At 40.8% G+C, this 16,123-nt stretch overlaps 1 protein-coding gene across 6 annotated transcripts in view; it reads left to right on the top strand.

The window, feature by feature from the left end:
• Positions 1–16,123, top strand: part of atrnl1b (attractin-like 1b) — a 959,007-nt gene that overhangs the window by 371,784 nt on the left and 571,100 nt on the right. For all 6 annotated transcript variants that reach the window (XR_009446966.1, XR_009446967.1, XM_059653033.1 and 3 more), the window contains one exon: positions 11,512–11,606. Coding sequence is in view for 4 of the 6 variants with exons in the window: in XM_059653033.1 (XP_059509016.1) it covers positions 11,512–11,606 (95 nt within the window). In the remaining 2 variants the exon portion in view is untranslated. The remainder of the gene's footprint in view (positions 1–11,511; positions 11,607–16,123) is intronic.

Below are 16,123 nucleotides of genomic sequence, written 5' to 3'. Positions count from 1 at the left end.
ATGTTCATCAGGGAGTATCTAGCTCATCTCTTAAAATTAATAACAGAGTGCCCTGGTGGGCAGTAAGAAATTTAATTTTTTGAAGAGTAGCAAGATGGTTATTATAAAATGGCTGAGTAAAATCCCTAGTTATAATGTATGATCTCTCTTATTATTTAAACCTCAGGCCCATAAAGAGCTAAAACTGTGATGTCAGTCAATATCTTTCATCTCTAGACGTTGAAGATCAAGTGCATTGCAAGGGAAGCATAAAGCTCTTCATTGGAATGTCTATGAAGAATAGGCCTAATTCCTGGTGAACAAATCCATTATACGAAGTGAAATACAGGGAGATTCAGTGGTTAGCTTGACATATATTCCGAGATTTTACTATTGTTTGAGAATTTTTAAAAATCTACACCTTTACAAAAGGTTAAGCATTTGTGAAACATTTTCAGAAATGCCAGTCTTTGTTATGATTCTTAAAAGTTACTTGAAGTGCAAATTGTTCATGGGATCGCGAGCAAGATTAGCTTATAGATGTACAACAAATGCTGGCCAAGTTAGTGACACTCACATCCCATGAAAGAACCTTTTTAAAAAAAATGATGTGGAGAATTTCCTTTGCCTGCCAATGTTTAAAGAGTCAGATTAAGTTGACCATCAAGGTGAGTGCATTTTGGGTGTGTGTGGGCTTCAAAATGGTATACTACTCTTAAAAGAAACATACTTGCATTTCTACATTACTACTCACAGCTTCAAGGTATCATGAAAGGTTTTAAAGCCAGTGAAGCTCTTTTGAAATGTAATAAAACTGCAGAAATTTTGTGAATAGCATGGGAAATATGGCAGTGATTGGAAAGTTTGTTTACCGTTGTTGGTTGAGGAATAAGTATTAACCAAGGCAGTTGGAGACTACCTACACTGTTCAAAACAGTGCCATTGGATCTTCAAAATCCACCTGAGAAGCCAGGCAAGGCTGTGGTTTAATCTTAACTGCATAATACTGCCTCCAAAAATGCACCAATCAATAAGTATTACATTGAAATGTCAGCCTAGATTGTGTATTCAGATTTCTGGCAAGATCTCAAATAGTTTGGGGGCAAAAGCACGGCATAAGATCATAATACATAGAAGCAGGAGTAGGCCATTGAGTTATTTACTTTTCAAATTTTCAACTCCATTTTTCCTGCCTTTACCCCATAACCCTTGATTCCCTTACTGATGACAAATCTATCCATCTGAATATACTTGAGGACTAAGCCTCGACAGCCTTCTGTGAAGAATAACACAAATTCACAATGCTCTAATACGTGAAATTCCGCCTCATCTTTGTTCCCTGAACAGGGTGATGTGTTGAAGTGGTAGGGCTAGGAAAATGTTGGTTTATATGCAGAAGATAGAGAGGGGGAGGGGATAAGAAGTAAATGATAGATGAGGATAGAGCCAAAGACACAGTTACCATCTGTTCTGAGGAAGCGTCACTAGACCCAAAACAATAATTATGATTTATCTTTACAAATGCTGCCAGACTTACTGAGTTTTTCCAGCAACTTCTGTTTTTGTTTCTGATTTATAGCATTTAGAGTTCTTTCAGTTTTTAATTAGAAGACATTTTTAAGCTAAATATAAATCGTTCTTTGATTACCATAGCATTCATTTACGATGTTTATTACAGATTAAGTGAACCCACTTAGACGTGAGGGTCATTTTCATTTAGACTGTTGTTCACACTGAAAACAAGTTGAGTGGCAGACACTGACTGGGGAGGAAAGGAAATGCTTGGCGCTTGAATGTCGATGTACTAACCAATTTGTTTCTTAAGCAGGACTTGAAATGAGCAGCGATGTCTTTAAACCAAATTAGAGCATTAGTTCTTTATTTAAATTACAAAATCTATGTAGGACCTGAATGGCATTCTTCTGCATGCACAAGCAGAGCATGGACTGTGTGTGCTCATTCCAGTTGTGCTCAATGACCAAGACAACGGAACTGTTGGCTGAATGCTCCTTAAGCAAGTGAACAAACTTTTCTTTGATTTGTTACACCAGGCAGAGCATTGGTGCATTTACTGGATCACCCATGCACTTTGTTATTCTCCTCCTCCTCCTCCTCCTCCTCCCATTCTCTTTGAATATCCATCTGTTTTAACTCCATGCTTCTCCTTTCTTCTGATTCTGCTTTTTTAAGTTCACTACTTGGAATAGTTATGTGATGAGGCCTAGCCAAGAATATGACACAGGCCACTTGCTTTTGAGCTCAGCTAGTCCTTACAGTTGCTGTTCTATTTGCCTCTTGAATGATGTCTGCATGAAAATCAATTCACACTATCAAATTTTGGCTTGCTCTGTAGAAATAAAAGTGTAGGAGCTAAATCTTAGATATTTTTGGTGAAGTGACAGTTTTATAGAGGATTTTGCTCTGCACAGCCTAGCACGATCTCTTGCTATATCTTAACAACTTCTCATTGATGACCTATCTCGACCATGGCACCACCTCACCCTCGTCTAGCCACACTCTATTACTGGCCGTACCTGGTGCAACTTGCTACTGGTAGAATGCCTTGCGCTGTTGCCACCTTTAGAAAGCTATTTTGTACACGGGCATGCATTGTTAGCCCTGAGCTGCCCTGAACAGTTTGTATTTATGCTAAACAGTAAAGCAGTGTCGCAGTCCTAACACTGGCTGAGGGGGAAATCTTCAAAAAGCAGGGCATGCCAGGGATGCGGTGAGCATTGATGTAGGCTCAAAGTGAGCAAACACAAGTGAGGAAGCATACAGGCCAGAGGTGCAGCCTGGTCCAGTCTGAGCGTGAGTGTGTGCGCCTGAATGCAAACTGACTTTGCTGCATCATTACAGTGATTATTGCCAGTGCAGGACTGAAGTGCAGAAGTGTCCTGTAGGTAGATGAGAGATGAGCCAAGAAGGTTCTTATGTGCTTGCGCATGGTGGGTACCATTAGTCATCAACATTGAGTGCATGTGGTTGATGTCCGTAGAGATTGCCCTAAGATGCTTTTGCCTGTTTTCGCACAAGGAGGTTCAGTGGAGCTGTTGGTAAGCTGCAGTTGCCAGGTACTTGCTCTGCTTTCATGTTAAGACTTCTTGGCATCTAGAATGCTTGTGGTGGATAGTAACTTAGAAATGTGTAGTTAATAAAATTTATTTTCAAACGATAAACCCTTAATAGGAAACTTAGTTCTACTTGGTGAGAATCTCACTTTGATGTGTGGAACTTTGTTAAAAGATGCAGTGAGTTACTCCTGCAGTTGAGAGAGGTCTTTCTGCATGGTTTTGCTGCATTTCTCTCCATAGCCCATGCTCAGTTCCCTGTAAGATTGTGCTCTAGAGATTTGCAAGTTCTTATTATTCTACATATATATTTTTCCTGTATAAATAATTAACACCACTTAGGCAAGCAGGTCTGAGGAGTGATTATGGATCATCCGCATGGTGATGGAGAGGCTATGGGTTAGTACTTGATGGTGAATTGAAAATATTTGCTGTCGTTTATTTCTGACACTGATCACAACAGTAAGATTTTTGAAAATTCGTGCTAAGATCCCAATCTTGTAGTCTGTCACTCACTGCTTTAATAGAACCTTTTACAGACTCTCCCAGAACTGGCAATCACTAAAATCAGTGATAACTGCAAGTTTTCTGCTCCTATATTGTGGTTAGAAACTTCTTTTTAAAATGCTGCATCTGGTTCAAATGTATGTACTTGTTTTTTAATGGTGATGTGATTAATTACATTCAATGAACAACAGAACTGGCTCTGAAAAATAATTGTAGAGTACAGTTAAGTAAGTACAGTTAGAGTACAGATAAGTAAGTAGTTATGTAGAAAGAATTTAAAAATGTCTTTTCAGCATATTTTATCTTCTAACTGCACCACGAGCACGTCCCAAGTTTTGCTTTGGTCTTTGTAAAAAGCAAGTAATTTTTAGTTCTCTTTTGTTTCCTGTTTTAGGGCTGAGGTCTGTGAATTTTGTTTCTTGTGATTGGCTGCTTGGATAACCTGGTTACATCACTCCTCCTCCAGCTACAAATTTCCCATAATTAATGCTTCAATCAGTTGCAGTACCACTGCATAGTGAGAGTCGAAATTGCTGGCAAAGGAATCATTGGGCTTTTCAGCAATACCGACTTGCAAGTTGCTGGTGAATGCCCTCGCTTCACAGCTGAACACAAATCCTTGCCCATTGTGATAGTGGGAACTACAGATGCTGGAGAATCCAAGATAATAAAATGTGAGGCTGGATGAACACAGCAGGCCCAGCAGCATCTCAGGAGCACAAAAGCTGACGTTTCTGGCCTGGGCCCTTCTTCAGAGAGGGGGATGGGGTGAGAGTTCTGGAATAAATAGGGAGAGAGGGGGAGGCGGACCGAAGATGGAGAGAAAAGAAGATAGGTGGAGAGGAGAGCGTAGGTGGGGAGGTAGGGAGAGGATAGGTCAGTCCAGGGAAGACGGACAGGTCAAGGAGGTGGGATGAGGTTAGTAGGTAGGAGATGGAGGTGTAGCTTGGGGTGGGAGGAAGGGATGGGTGAGAGGAAGAACAGGTTAGGGAGGCAGAGACAGGCTGGACTGGTTTTGGGATGCAGTGGGTGGAGGGGAAGAGCTGGGCTGGTTGTGTGGTGCAGTGGGGGGAGGGAACGAACTGGGCTGGTTTTGGGATGCGATGGGGGAAGGGGAAATTTTGAAGCTGGTGAAGTCCGCATTGATACCATTGGGCTGCAGGGTTCCCAAGCGGAATATGAGCTGCTGTTCCTGCAACCTTCGAGTGGCATCATTGTGGCACTGCAGGAGGCCCATAATGGACATGTCATCTCAAGAATGGGAGGGGGAGTTGAAATGGTTTGCGACTGGGAGGTGCAGTTGTTGATTGCGAACCGAGCGTTGTTCTGCAAAGCGGTCCCCAAGCATCTGCTTGGTTTCCCCAATGTAGAGGAAGCCACACCGGGTACAATGGATATAGTATACCACATTGGCAGATGTGCAGGTGAACCTCTGCTTATTATGGAAAGTCATCTTGGGGCCTGGGATAGGGGTGAGGGAGGAGGTGTGGGGGCAAGTGTAGCATTTCCTGCGGTTGCAGGGGAAGGTGCCGGGTGTGGTGGGGTTGGAGGGCAGTGTGGAGCAAACAAGGAAGTCACGGAGAGAGTGGTCTCTCTGGAAAGCAGACAAGGGTGGGGATGGAAAAATGTCTTGGGTGGTGACGTCGGATTGTAGATGGCGGAAATGTCGGAGGATGATGCGTTGTATTCTGGAGGAGATGGAGGGCATGAGTGGTGTCACAGACGTAGGTAGGGAGTTCCATCCCCTATTCCCAATTCCTCTGCCTCCACCGCATCTGCTCTCTCGATGAGGCATTCCACTCCTGCACATCCCAAATGTCCAAGTTCTTCAAGGACCGCAACTTTCCCCCCACAGTGGTCGAGAACGCCCTTGACCGCGTTTCCCGCATTTCCCGCAACATACCCCTCACACCCCACCCCCGCCACAACCGCCCAAAGAGGATCCCCCTCGTTCTCACACACCACCCCACCAACCTCCGGATACAACGTATCATCCTCCGACACTTCCGCCATCTACAATTCTGACCCCACCACCCAAGACATTTTTCCATCCCCACCCTTGTCTGCTTTCCGGAGAGACCACTCTCTCCATGAGTCCCTTTTTCGCTCCACACTGCCCTCCAACCCCACCACACCCGGCACCTTCCCCTGCAACCGCAGGAAATGCTACACTTGCCCCCACACCTCCTCCCTCACCCCTATCCCAGGCCCCAAGATGACTTTCCATAATAAGCAGAGGTTCACCTGCACATCTGCCAATGTGGTATACTATATCCATTGTACCCGGTGTGGCTTCCTCTACATTGGGGAAACCAAGCAGATGCTTGGGGACCGCTTTGCAGAAGAACGCTCGGTTCGCAATCAACAACTGCACCTCCCAGTCGCAAACCATTTCAACTCCCCCTCCCATTCTTGAGATGACATGTCCATTATGGGCCTCCTGCAGTGCCACAATGATGCCACTCGAAGGTTGCAGGAACAGCAACTCATATTCCGCTTGGGAACCCTGCAGCCCAATGGTATCAATGCGGACTTCACCAGTTTCAAAATCTCCCCTTCCCCCATCGCATCCCAAAACCAGCCCAGTTCGTTCCCTCCCCCCACTGCACCACACAACCAGCCCAGCTCTTCCCCCCCACCCACTGCACCACACAACCAGCCCAGCTCTTCCCCCCCCCACCCACTGCACCACACAACCAGCCCAGCTCTTCCCCCCCACCCACTGCATCCCAAAACCAGTCCAACCTGTCTCTGCCTCCCTAACCTGTTCTTCCTCTCACCCATCCCTTCCTCCCACCCCAAGCTGCACCTCCATCTCCTACCTACTAACCTCCTCCCACCTCCTTGACCTGTCCGTCTTCCCTGGACTGATCTATCCCTTCCCTACCTCCCCACCTCTCCTCTCCTCTCCTCTCCACCTATCTTCTTTTCTTTCCATCTTCGGTCCGCCTCCCCCTCTCTCCCTATTTATTCCAGAACTCTCACCCCATCCCCCTCCCTGATGAAGGGTTTAGGCCCGAAACGTCAGCTTTTGTGCTCCTTTGATGCTGGGCCTGCTGAGTTCATCCAGCCTCACATTTTATTATCCTTGCCCATTGTGAGTTTTGATTATATAATGTAGGAACTGTTAGCTCATAGATATAAGTTTGCATATAATGCACACATCCTGAAAGTGCCCAAATTTGCAGGAACTGTTATGTTCTTTAGTGACTCAGTAGGCATTCATTTCTATTTACTGACTTGGTTTTTAGTCTGTCACTGGTAAGCAAAGTTTCATTGAAAAGAGGAGCAGGAAAAGGCCATTTGCCTCTGCAACCCAGCTCTACCACTCTGTATTCCAGACGTAATGCAATTGGTCACACTACTCGGCATTAAGCAAAGCACCCTTTATTCTTACCCTATACAGTTAAAATATTAACAAAAGAAAGAAGAATTGGTATTAATGTAACTCTGTTGGAAAACCTAATAGAATATTAGATTATCTAACTACATAAACAGCAACAGTACAGTAACATCTCATAAACACCCCTGGCAAAAGCAGTCTGTAAAACAGATTGTCTCACATGCTTCCTGCTCCTAAGATACTGCTTGGCCTGCTGTGTTCATCCAGCTCCACACCTTGTTATCATGGATGATCATTGAACTCAATAACCTGATACTATCCCCCTCATATCCCTTCATCCCTTTCGCCACAGGAGCAATGTCTACCTCCTTGAAAATGCATAATGTTTTGCCTTCAACCACTTTGTGTTTTCATGAATTCCATAGGCTTATCGCTCTCTGAATGAAGAAATTTCTCATCTGAGTCCTAAAAGATTTATCCTTTATTCTTAATCTTATCCCTGGTTTTGTACTTGCCTGCCAGCAGAAACAGCCTTCCTGTATCTAGCCTGTTTAGCCCTGATAGCATTTTATAGGTTTCTATGAAATCGTACCTCTTTCCTCTATGCTCTGAGTACGATCCTAATTGATACAGTCTCTTCTCATACATCAGTCCTGCCATTCTGTGAATCAATTTGGTAAACTTTAGCTGCACTCCCTTCCTTAGATAAGGAGACTAAAACTGCACACAGTATTCCAGGTGCGGCCTCACTGATACTCTATAGAATTGTAGCAAGACATCCATGTTCCTGCACTGAAATCCTCACACTATGAAGGCTAACATACTAAGGCTAAGGTTTGCCTTCTTTTCTACCACTGCACCTGCGTACTTTCTTTTAGTGACCAGTGTCACACGAAAAAAGCTTGTGTTATCTGCCTTTCTACCAGAATTTTTTCTTGGTGTTCTTCCCTCCTGGATTGGAGAAACATTGCATGTGAGACAATCTGTTTTACTGACTTTGCCTTTGCCAAGGGTGTTTAAGGGATGTTACTGTATTGGAACAGTTGCTGTTTATGTAGTTAGATAATCTAATATTCTATTAGGTTTTCCAATAGAGTTAAATTAATGCCAAATCTTCTTTCTTTTGTTTATATTTTAACTGTACAGGGTAAGAATAACATGTGTTTTGCTTAATGCCGAATAGTGTGATCATTGCATTACATCTGTAACACAGCACCTTATGCTTGCCTTTAAATAAGAAAGGGCTATGGCTTAAGCTATCTCCTTGATATATTTGGAGGGTTTAGTGTGATCCATAACTATATATGGTGAATAGCTGGGGTCTGAACCTTCTGGCACCTCAGAGGTCACTGCTTGCTGTTCTTCTTCATTGGCTTAATGGAACCAGCAACGCTGAACATTTGATTTTTTTTTCCCCCTGCTAGAGCTAGTTTTGGTTTGGTATGTAGCAAATATGGCAATTATGCAAACTGGAGATAAGGAGGGGAGAATGGGCCAGGATTCTCGTTTCTGACTTGTCAGTTCCTTCACTCCAGTTGTGAGGACAAGATAAGCTTTGGCTTTGAAAGACTTATCCCTTTTCCACTTTATTTTTGCCTGGAAATTATTTTTAAAAAATTTGAAAAGGAGGCACACTTAAAATTGCCCTGTTTAAGTCAGTATATTGCATCTGTACCGTTACTAGAAAAATCGTGTATGATCACTTATGTTGCACAGATGTTGTAGTTTTCACTGTTAATATTTATATCTAATTTTATTTTACGTTAGGTAACTAACTCCCGAGGTTGTTTGGTTAGACTCGATTCATCCTTTCAATGTGCTTGTGATTTTTTGGTATAAAGTTTAACAAAAAACAAAATTGGTTTATACTCCATAAGAATCAAATCTTATTGAGATGATATTTTAACAAGGCTGAAGGGCTAATCATGATTTCGAAGGTGCATCTGAAAAGTGAGTTATAACATGTACCAACATTTCAACTGAGATTGACATTGCAACTTAACATGCTTTAATATGTCAGCATGGATAATATAATCAGCTAGTAACAAGACAGTCATTTTCAGAATAGTATTTTGATTCGTTAAAGAATTAATGGACTGAATAATAATTAAAAATTGAAACTTTTGTTTCAAATGAAAAATTTTTGTGAACACTTTTTATTCATTTTACTATACTTCTGTCTTGTTTTTCTTTCATCTTGCTGTATCAGTTGTTTACACTTGAAACAGCCTGTGTAAAATGAGATGTTGTTGGAATGTGGCATCTCTGTCATCTCCACTGTGGTATTTCATGAGGTGGAAGATGTGTAGTTTTACAATGACACATTACTGTACTCTTGCCAGCAATTGACCATCAACTCCATCAAACTGATATGAGCTAGGGAAGGTAGATAGAGAGACAGGATTATTTTTATGTTGAATTGAGTTGCATTAAATTAGTTGATGCTGTAGGCATACCATTAAAAGAAAACAGTTTGATGTTTTAAAAGTTGTAACACCTGTCAATATGGTTGCCTAATGTTTTTATTAGTTGTTCATTTTGGAATAATGTTAGTGGAAGCTATTTTAAACCACAAATACTAAATGAAGTAATTTATTCTCCAAATGTCACAACATTCATTGGATCTTGAGATCAATATGGATTCTTTAGCATATGCTTTAACATTGGAGATCATTGCAGGCAAATTAATTTGACAAACCAAAGGTGTCTTGGATATTTGTGCTTCATCTATATGTTTATCTTGTTATTCTTTGCTTTGAAATAAATATCGTTTCTTTTTGAAAGCTAAATAAATCTTAAAAGTTTAATTCCTCTTTGCATGTGGGTGTGGTGTGCACGAATATCTGCCTATGTATTATCTATATATGTTTATTCACCATGCAGTTATCAAATTAAAATGATTAAAAATAGGTTGCATTAGGAACATAAGTAAGAACAGGAATATGCCATTTATCTCTTAAGCTTGCTTCACTAGTCATAGCTGATCTGACACAAAAACAAAGTTGCTGGAAAAGCTCAGCAGGTCTGACTGCATCTGTGATGGAATAAAACAAAGTTAATGTTTCGGCCTGGTGACCTTTCCTCTCTTCCGATGGTCACTGAACCCGAAATGTTAACTCTGTCTTTTTCTTCACAGATGCTGTCAGACTGGCTGAGCTTTACCAGCAACCTTCTTTTTGTTCCTGATTTACAGCGTCCACAGATCTTGCAGTTTTTATTACAGTTGATCTGACTATATTCTTAACTGCAATTTCCTGCCTGCTCCCCATAATTCTCAATTCTATTGTTGATTCAAAATCTTTGTAACTCAGAGAAAGAATTCCCATAATTTCAAACTTAAATGGCACGCCTTATGTTAAATTGTTTGCTCGTTCTAGTTTCCCCACAATGGAAAGCATTTTCTCAGCAGCTAAGCCATTAAGTCCCCTCAGAATTTTGTTCATTTCAGTCAGATCACTTTTCATTCTTTAACACCCCATTCAATATAGGCCTAAGCTGCTCAACCAGACAGTTGATGAATATGCAGTGAATAAAAGACTTAATTACTTTTTTAAAAAAGGCAGACAGCCTAAAGTACTCAGCAGGTCAAGCAGCATTTATGGCCAGATAAACAGTTTTTCAGAATTTGAGCATCTGCAGTATTCTGCTTTTGTTTTTAACCAGTTGGATCTTGAATACATTCCATTGCCCAGAGAAAATGTATAAACCTACTGTTGTGTATATAACACTCAGTTAAACATTAAAGCCTTCATTTATGAATTATAAAACTACAAGATAAAGGAGCAGAATGAGGTCATTCGGGCCATTGAGTCTTCCCCGACACTCGAACATGGCTGACATGTTTCTCCACCCCATTCTCCTGCCTTTCCACCTTAATTCTTGATCCCCTTATTAATCAAGAACCCATATATCTCTATTTCTATCTTAAATACTCAAGATGATGTGTCCTCCACAGCCTTCTGTTGTGACGAATTCCACAGATATTGTTAATTGGCCTGAGGCTGAGCCCTTGGGCCCTAGTTGTTCCAACCAGTGGAAGCATCTTCTCCATGTCCACTCTGTCCAGGCATCTCAATAAAATCAGCCAGTGAATGAAATGAGTCAGCAGGTAGTGAACAGGGCCAATAGATTTCCATGCTTAGAAAATGTGTTCACCACACTGTTTCTGTTTGTATTTATATGGAAATATGGAAGTTAACCAGTTGACAAGGTGCATCTTCAACCATTTAGTTTGTGTTTACCTTGGCTAAGTACTATAGCATGGCAAATGATCCTGTTGTCATATCATCAATAAGTTGATGACAGTTCGTATTAAGCCCAGAATTGAGTAGTACCTGAACTATTTTATTAAGCTGTGTTGTTTGCTTGGAACTTCAATGAGTGAATGAAGAATGTGGAAGCTAAAAGTGTCCCCTCCGTGCGACATAAATATTATTCTTGTCCTATATTGATTCGGTTATTGCACTTTGGAATGCCATGTGCAAACAGAGCTGCTGGCAGTTTTCTGTAAATGAAGAGAAAATATTTAATGTTCTGCAGACTGTGCATGAAGCAGAAATTACTCTTTCCAGGAATTTAACTTGATGATATACTTTTGAATTTTGTCCACAGACAGTCTTCTGATTGATTATCAGTTTACCTTTAGCCTCACCCAGGATGATGACCGCCATTATACAGCTATCAACTTTATGGCTACTCCAGAGCAGGTTGGTCATGTTTATACTGATCTGTTTCTTTCATGCAATCATTGATTTTTGTTTTGGCTTTCTTTCCACTTCACGTTGTGGACTTCAATTTACATTGAATTATGCTGACTCCTGGTTAATATATAATGAAATTTAAATTACTTTGTCCTGAGAACAGCATGCATCCACACTACAGAATGTTTACATTCCTCCTTTGCATTTAAAATGTTTCTGGTTGGCTCGTAAAATTTAATAATGACAGTGTACCCTTCGTACTGTTTTTTGCACAGTGAGAGTGGCAGCTTGCATTCTATAAGATAGCTTTTAAAAAGTTTTGCAGTGAGCACATTCGTCTTGATTATTATTGGTCTTTAGTTGCGAAGCTGCGTTCTGGAAATCCTGCATAGCAAACTCTACTAAAATAAGCCCTGGCAATTTATAACAGGATGGGATTTCCCCTCCCTAGAAATGATGGAAAAACGTGACAGGAAAGGACTGGAGATTCCCTGGTGCCAATCTACCTGATTATATCTGAAGAACAAATAATCAGGGGGATAACCACCACCTTAGGACCTACATTCTGGGTACCTTTCTGGCCTGCCATTAATTAATACGATTAAGCCGTCAATTGATATACCCTTAAGAATCTTCAATATGTTACTAGCCTGATTAACTTTGTTCCGAACAGATGAGAAAAATGGCAGCTTTTCCAGCTGGAAATGTGAACTGACCAGTCTGCTGGGCTTTGTGGTGAGGTGGGGATGGTGGCAGTGGCGGTTTGCGGGGAGGGGGGAGGAGGAGGAGGGGATACCTTGAAATGTCCCAATTTTGAGGATATTCAGTTCAGAGGCATGGATAGGATCAGCAGGTGGCCACTAAAATTCACCCCCATGCTCTGTCCATTGGCCCTCCTTACCCACTGTTTGATTTTTCTCTTGGCACCCCCCCCCCCCCCCCACAACTCTGCATGCAGAACACTTACCTTGATGCTTGTCCCAGGCTTCCACACTTCTGTACAGCCTGAGTCTGGGACTTCCATGGGTTTTCTACTGCTCTGCCACTTGCAGTGGCTACTGGCACTCAGGTGGCCAGTAGCTTCAGACTGGGCAGAACATCACTGTCCTGGGACTTGATTAGCTGAGCGGTCCAATGGATCACGATTTAATGACTAGTTAGCGCTTTATCTGGTAGGCTTCTTTGCAGCTGGAGGCAGGGAGTGTTTTGCTCTTAAAGATCCCATCCCAACTTTGAGCCAGAAAAATTGCAAAATCTTGGTCTTTCTGAATTTTAAAAAAAACCCTGCTTAAACAACTTATTTGTGGCTTCATTGATCTGTGGAAAACTAAATGCTAAATTCCATAAAAACTTTATGGATAATGCAAGGACAGATAATTGATATTCCACTATATGAACAATTTTCAGAGTTGTTTTCAGGGCAGTTAGTGATTTCTTTTTATTTTCTCTAATTTTTTGAGTATATTATCTCACTATTTCTAAATATTGCCAGCTTTGTGGCATACTAAAGTAGTTAATACTGATGTGAATGTAGTCATCAGCTACTTTTAAAAATATCATAAGCCTCAAACTTGGAATAGATGGAAAATATGTTTTTTAAAGGGAATCACTTCTGACTAGCAGTTTCCATCAGTAGAAGACAGTATCTATTTTCACCTGAATTAAAATGCAATTTTATATTGGAAAGAGATAGCATATTTGAGGGCATGCAAAATGTTAACTCTTCTAAAAGTGATCTTTCATCTCATCCAAACATTTTCAAAGACAAGTGGCTAATTCTCATGCACCTATGAGGAGTTTTCTGAATATTTATTAATTTCCGTTTGAACCAAAGTTCTGTTTTGAACAACTGAGATGAGTCCACGTAGCGGTGTGTTTCTTCACTAAAACAAAGGGAAGCCTTTGAACAATGAAACTGAAAAGCTGCAGCCATGGTCAGATGAGAGGCTGCTACTTACCATACTCTTGAGTAAAGGGGGACAGTTTCAGTAAGAATGCCATGGAGTACGTAAATAATGAAGGACTCCATGAGATCTGTCGTCCATTTTCTCATTGTCTTGGCAACGTTTTATACATCGCAAAATCTTTCAGCCAAATTTAATGCCAACACATAAGCCAGAAATCCTCTCTTTAAATGCAAAGCTGCTTTTATGTGCAACCTTTACTGTTTTGTCTTCAAAAGTGCATCACTGTATTTGACAGGGCTTTTTAGGATATTCAAGATTTTTATTCTTGAAGTTAAAAAGGAATGCTGAAAGAATTTTATATACTTTATTTGAAAACGAAAACAGGCAATGATGGTCATGGTCTTCGATATGCAGTAAAAAGTAGAGAGAACACTGCATTTCTTGGCAAACAGTCAGTTTACAGAACTGGAGGACTCAGGCAGTTTGAAAAGCTGTGGTTAAAATTAGGGAACAATATTTTCCATTGTTATGTTAAATATTTAAATAAATTTATATCAAAATTAGTTCATGCATTGATGAAATTGTAGATAAAATGAAACTGATGAATACATGCCTTGGAGCAAAATTTAAAATAATTTTGACGAGATTGGAAGTCTAAAATATTTTGAGAAACACCTGACATTTCATTCTTGTGGACTAGATAAGTATTATTTGCAGAATTTTACTATATTGACTTAATTACCATAAATTGCAATATTAAATTTATACTAAAAAAAGTCAGTTAATGCTTAGAGTCTGGTTACCCTTCTTCAGTTCTGAAACGTTAACTCACTTTTTAATATTGCAATTTATGGTAATTAAGTCAAAATAGTTAAATTCTGCAAATAATACTTATCTAGTCCACAGGAATGAAATGCCAGTGTTTCTGGAAATATTTTAGACTCCCAATTCCCTCGTCAAAATTATTTTAACATTTCAGAACTGAGGAAGTGTCGATAGACCCGAAATGTTAACTCTGATTTTTTTTCTTCACAGATACTGCCAGACCTGCTGAGCTTTTCCAGCAACTTCTATTTTTGTTCCTCAATTACAGAATCCGCAGTTCTTTTGCTTTTTATTAAATTTATTTTATTGAGTTTTAGTGAGAATACCTTGGAAATCTTCCAGATTTTATTCTTTGCTCGATGTTAGGTGATTCCATAACAGTGTGTAATACGTATGTTTTCTTCTTTTCCTCAAATTATTGCTGTTTGCTAGGTTTTAATTTCGCAGGGAACCAAAAGTAATTGTCGGAGATAATGAGATTCAAAGGTGGTAGAAGAACTCCCAGTAGAGGCAGCAGCACGATGGCTCAGCTATTCGCAATGCTGCCTCACAGCACCAGAGACCCGGGCTCAATTCTACCTTCAGGTGACTGTGTCTGTGTGGAGTTTGCACATTCTCCTGGTGTCTGCGTGGGTGTCCTCTGGGTGTCCAGCTTCCTTCTGTAGTCCAAAGATGTGCAGGCTAGGTGGATTGGCCACGCAAAATTGCCCGTAATGTTCAGGGAAATGTAGATTAGGTGGGTTATAAGGGATGGGTCCGGGTGGGATGCTCTGAGTGTCATTGTGTACTTGATGGGCCGAAGGGTCTGATTCCATACTGTAGGGATTCTATGATCTATGATCTCGTTTTACCAGTGCCCTCAGCTGTGTCCAACCATTTTCCTGCTCATCTGTATTCCTCCCTTTTTTCTCTCTCCCAAATCAGGTTTCTTCTTGTCCTCACATTCCACCCCAGCAACTGCTGCATTCAAAAGATCATCCTCCACCATTTCCACCATCTCCTGCAGGATGGATCAGCCAAATACATGTTCTCTTTTCCTCCTTTGCCTGTGTGCTGCCGGGACTGTTTATCCCCATTACACCTAGGTCCACTCATCCATTACTCCAAACATGTCTGCTCCCTACCCCCCACACTTTCCCATGAAATCGCAGAGGTGTAATACTTATTCATTCAGCTCCTCTCTTGTCACTGTCCAAGGCCCCAAATGCAGTGATTTTCGTGTACTTTGTTCAATCTAATCCACTTTATTTGCTTTACAATGCAGTTTTCTCCACTTTGGTATGACCCCAGATGCAGAATGGGTTACCGCTTTGTAGAATGCTTTAATAAGAGTGACCCCTAACTTCCAGTCATTGCAAAATTCTATGTCAAAGACCAGCACAATCCAAAGCAGGTTGAATGGAGATAACCTCATTTTCAGGACAGGCACCTTATAGTGTGAAAGACTGAACGTGGTCACGGTCTGAAGTTTTGAACTCAACATCCTCCATTTTGATTACACTTTATATTACCCCCATCCCTAACCAATGCCTTATTTGTATGGGTTTTCTCTCCTGACTTATTTTCTGCTAATAGCATTTACTGTTAACACCTTTTTATTGAATATATCCTCAACTGTTGTTTTGGAAAGATTTTACAAGTGAAAAGTAACTGGAAATGTATGATTTTTCTGCCCTGTGAATTTCTACTGAAGATGATATTATTCTCAAATGCCTGATGATTTTGCTGTATTGATTATGTATGTAACTGTATTAAGGCCAATTCCTGGGGACAATGATTTATTTTTATTCA

This window comes from Stegostoma tigrinum, chromosome 20 (assembly GCF_030684315.1).
Source record: "Stegostoma tigrinum isolate sSteTig4 chromosome 20, sSteTig4.hap1, whole genome shotgun sequence".
In the NCBI taxonomy this organism is placed as follows: Eukaryota; Metazoa; Chordata; class Chondrichthyes; order Orectolobiformes; family Stegostomatidae; genus Stegostoma; species Stegostoma tigrinum.
The sequence above is the reverse complement of the archived record's forward strand: the minus strand, read 5'-3'. Positions and strand labels throughout refer to the sequence as shown.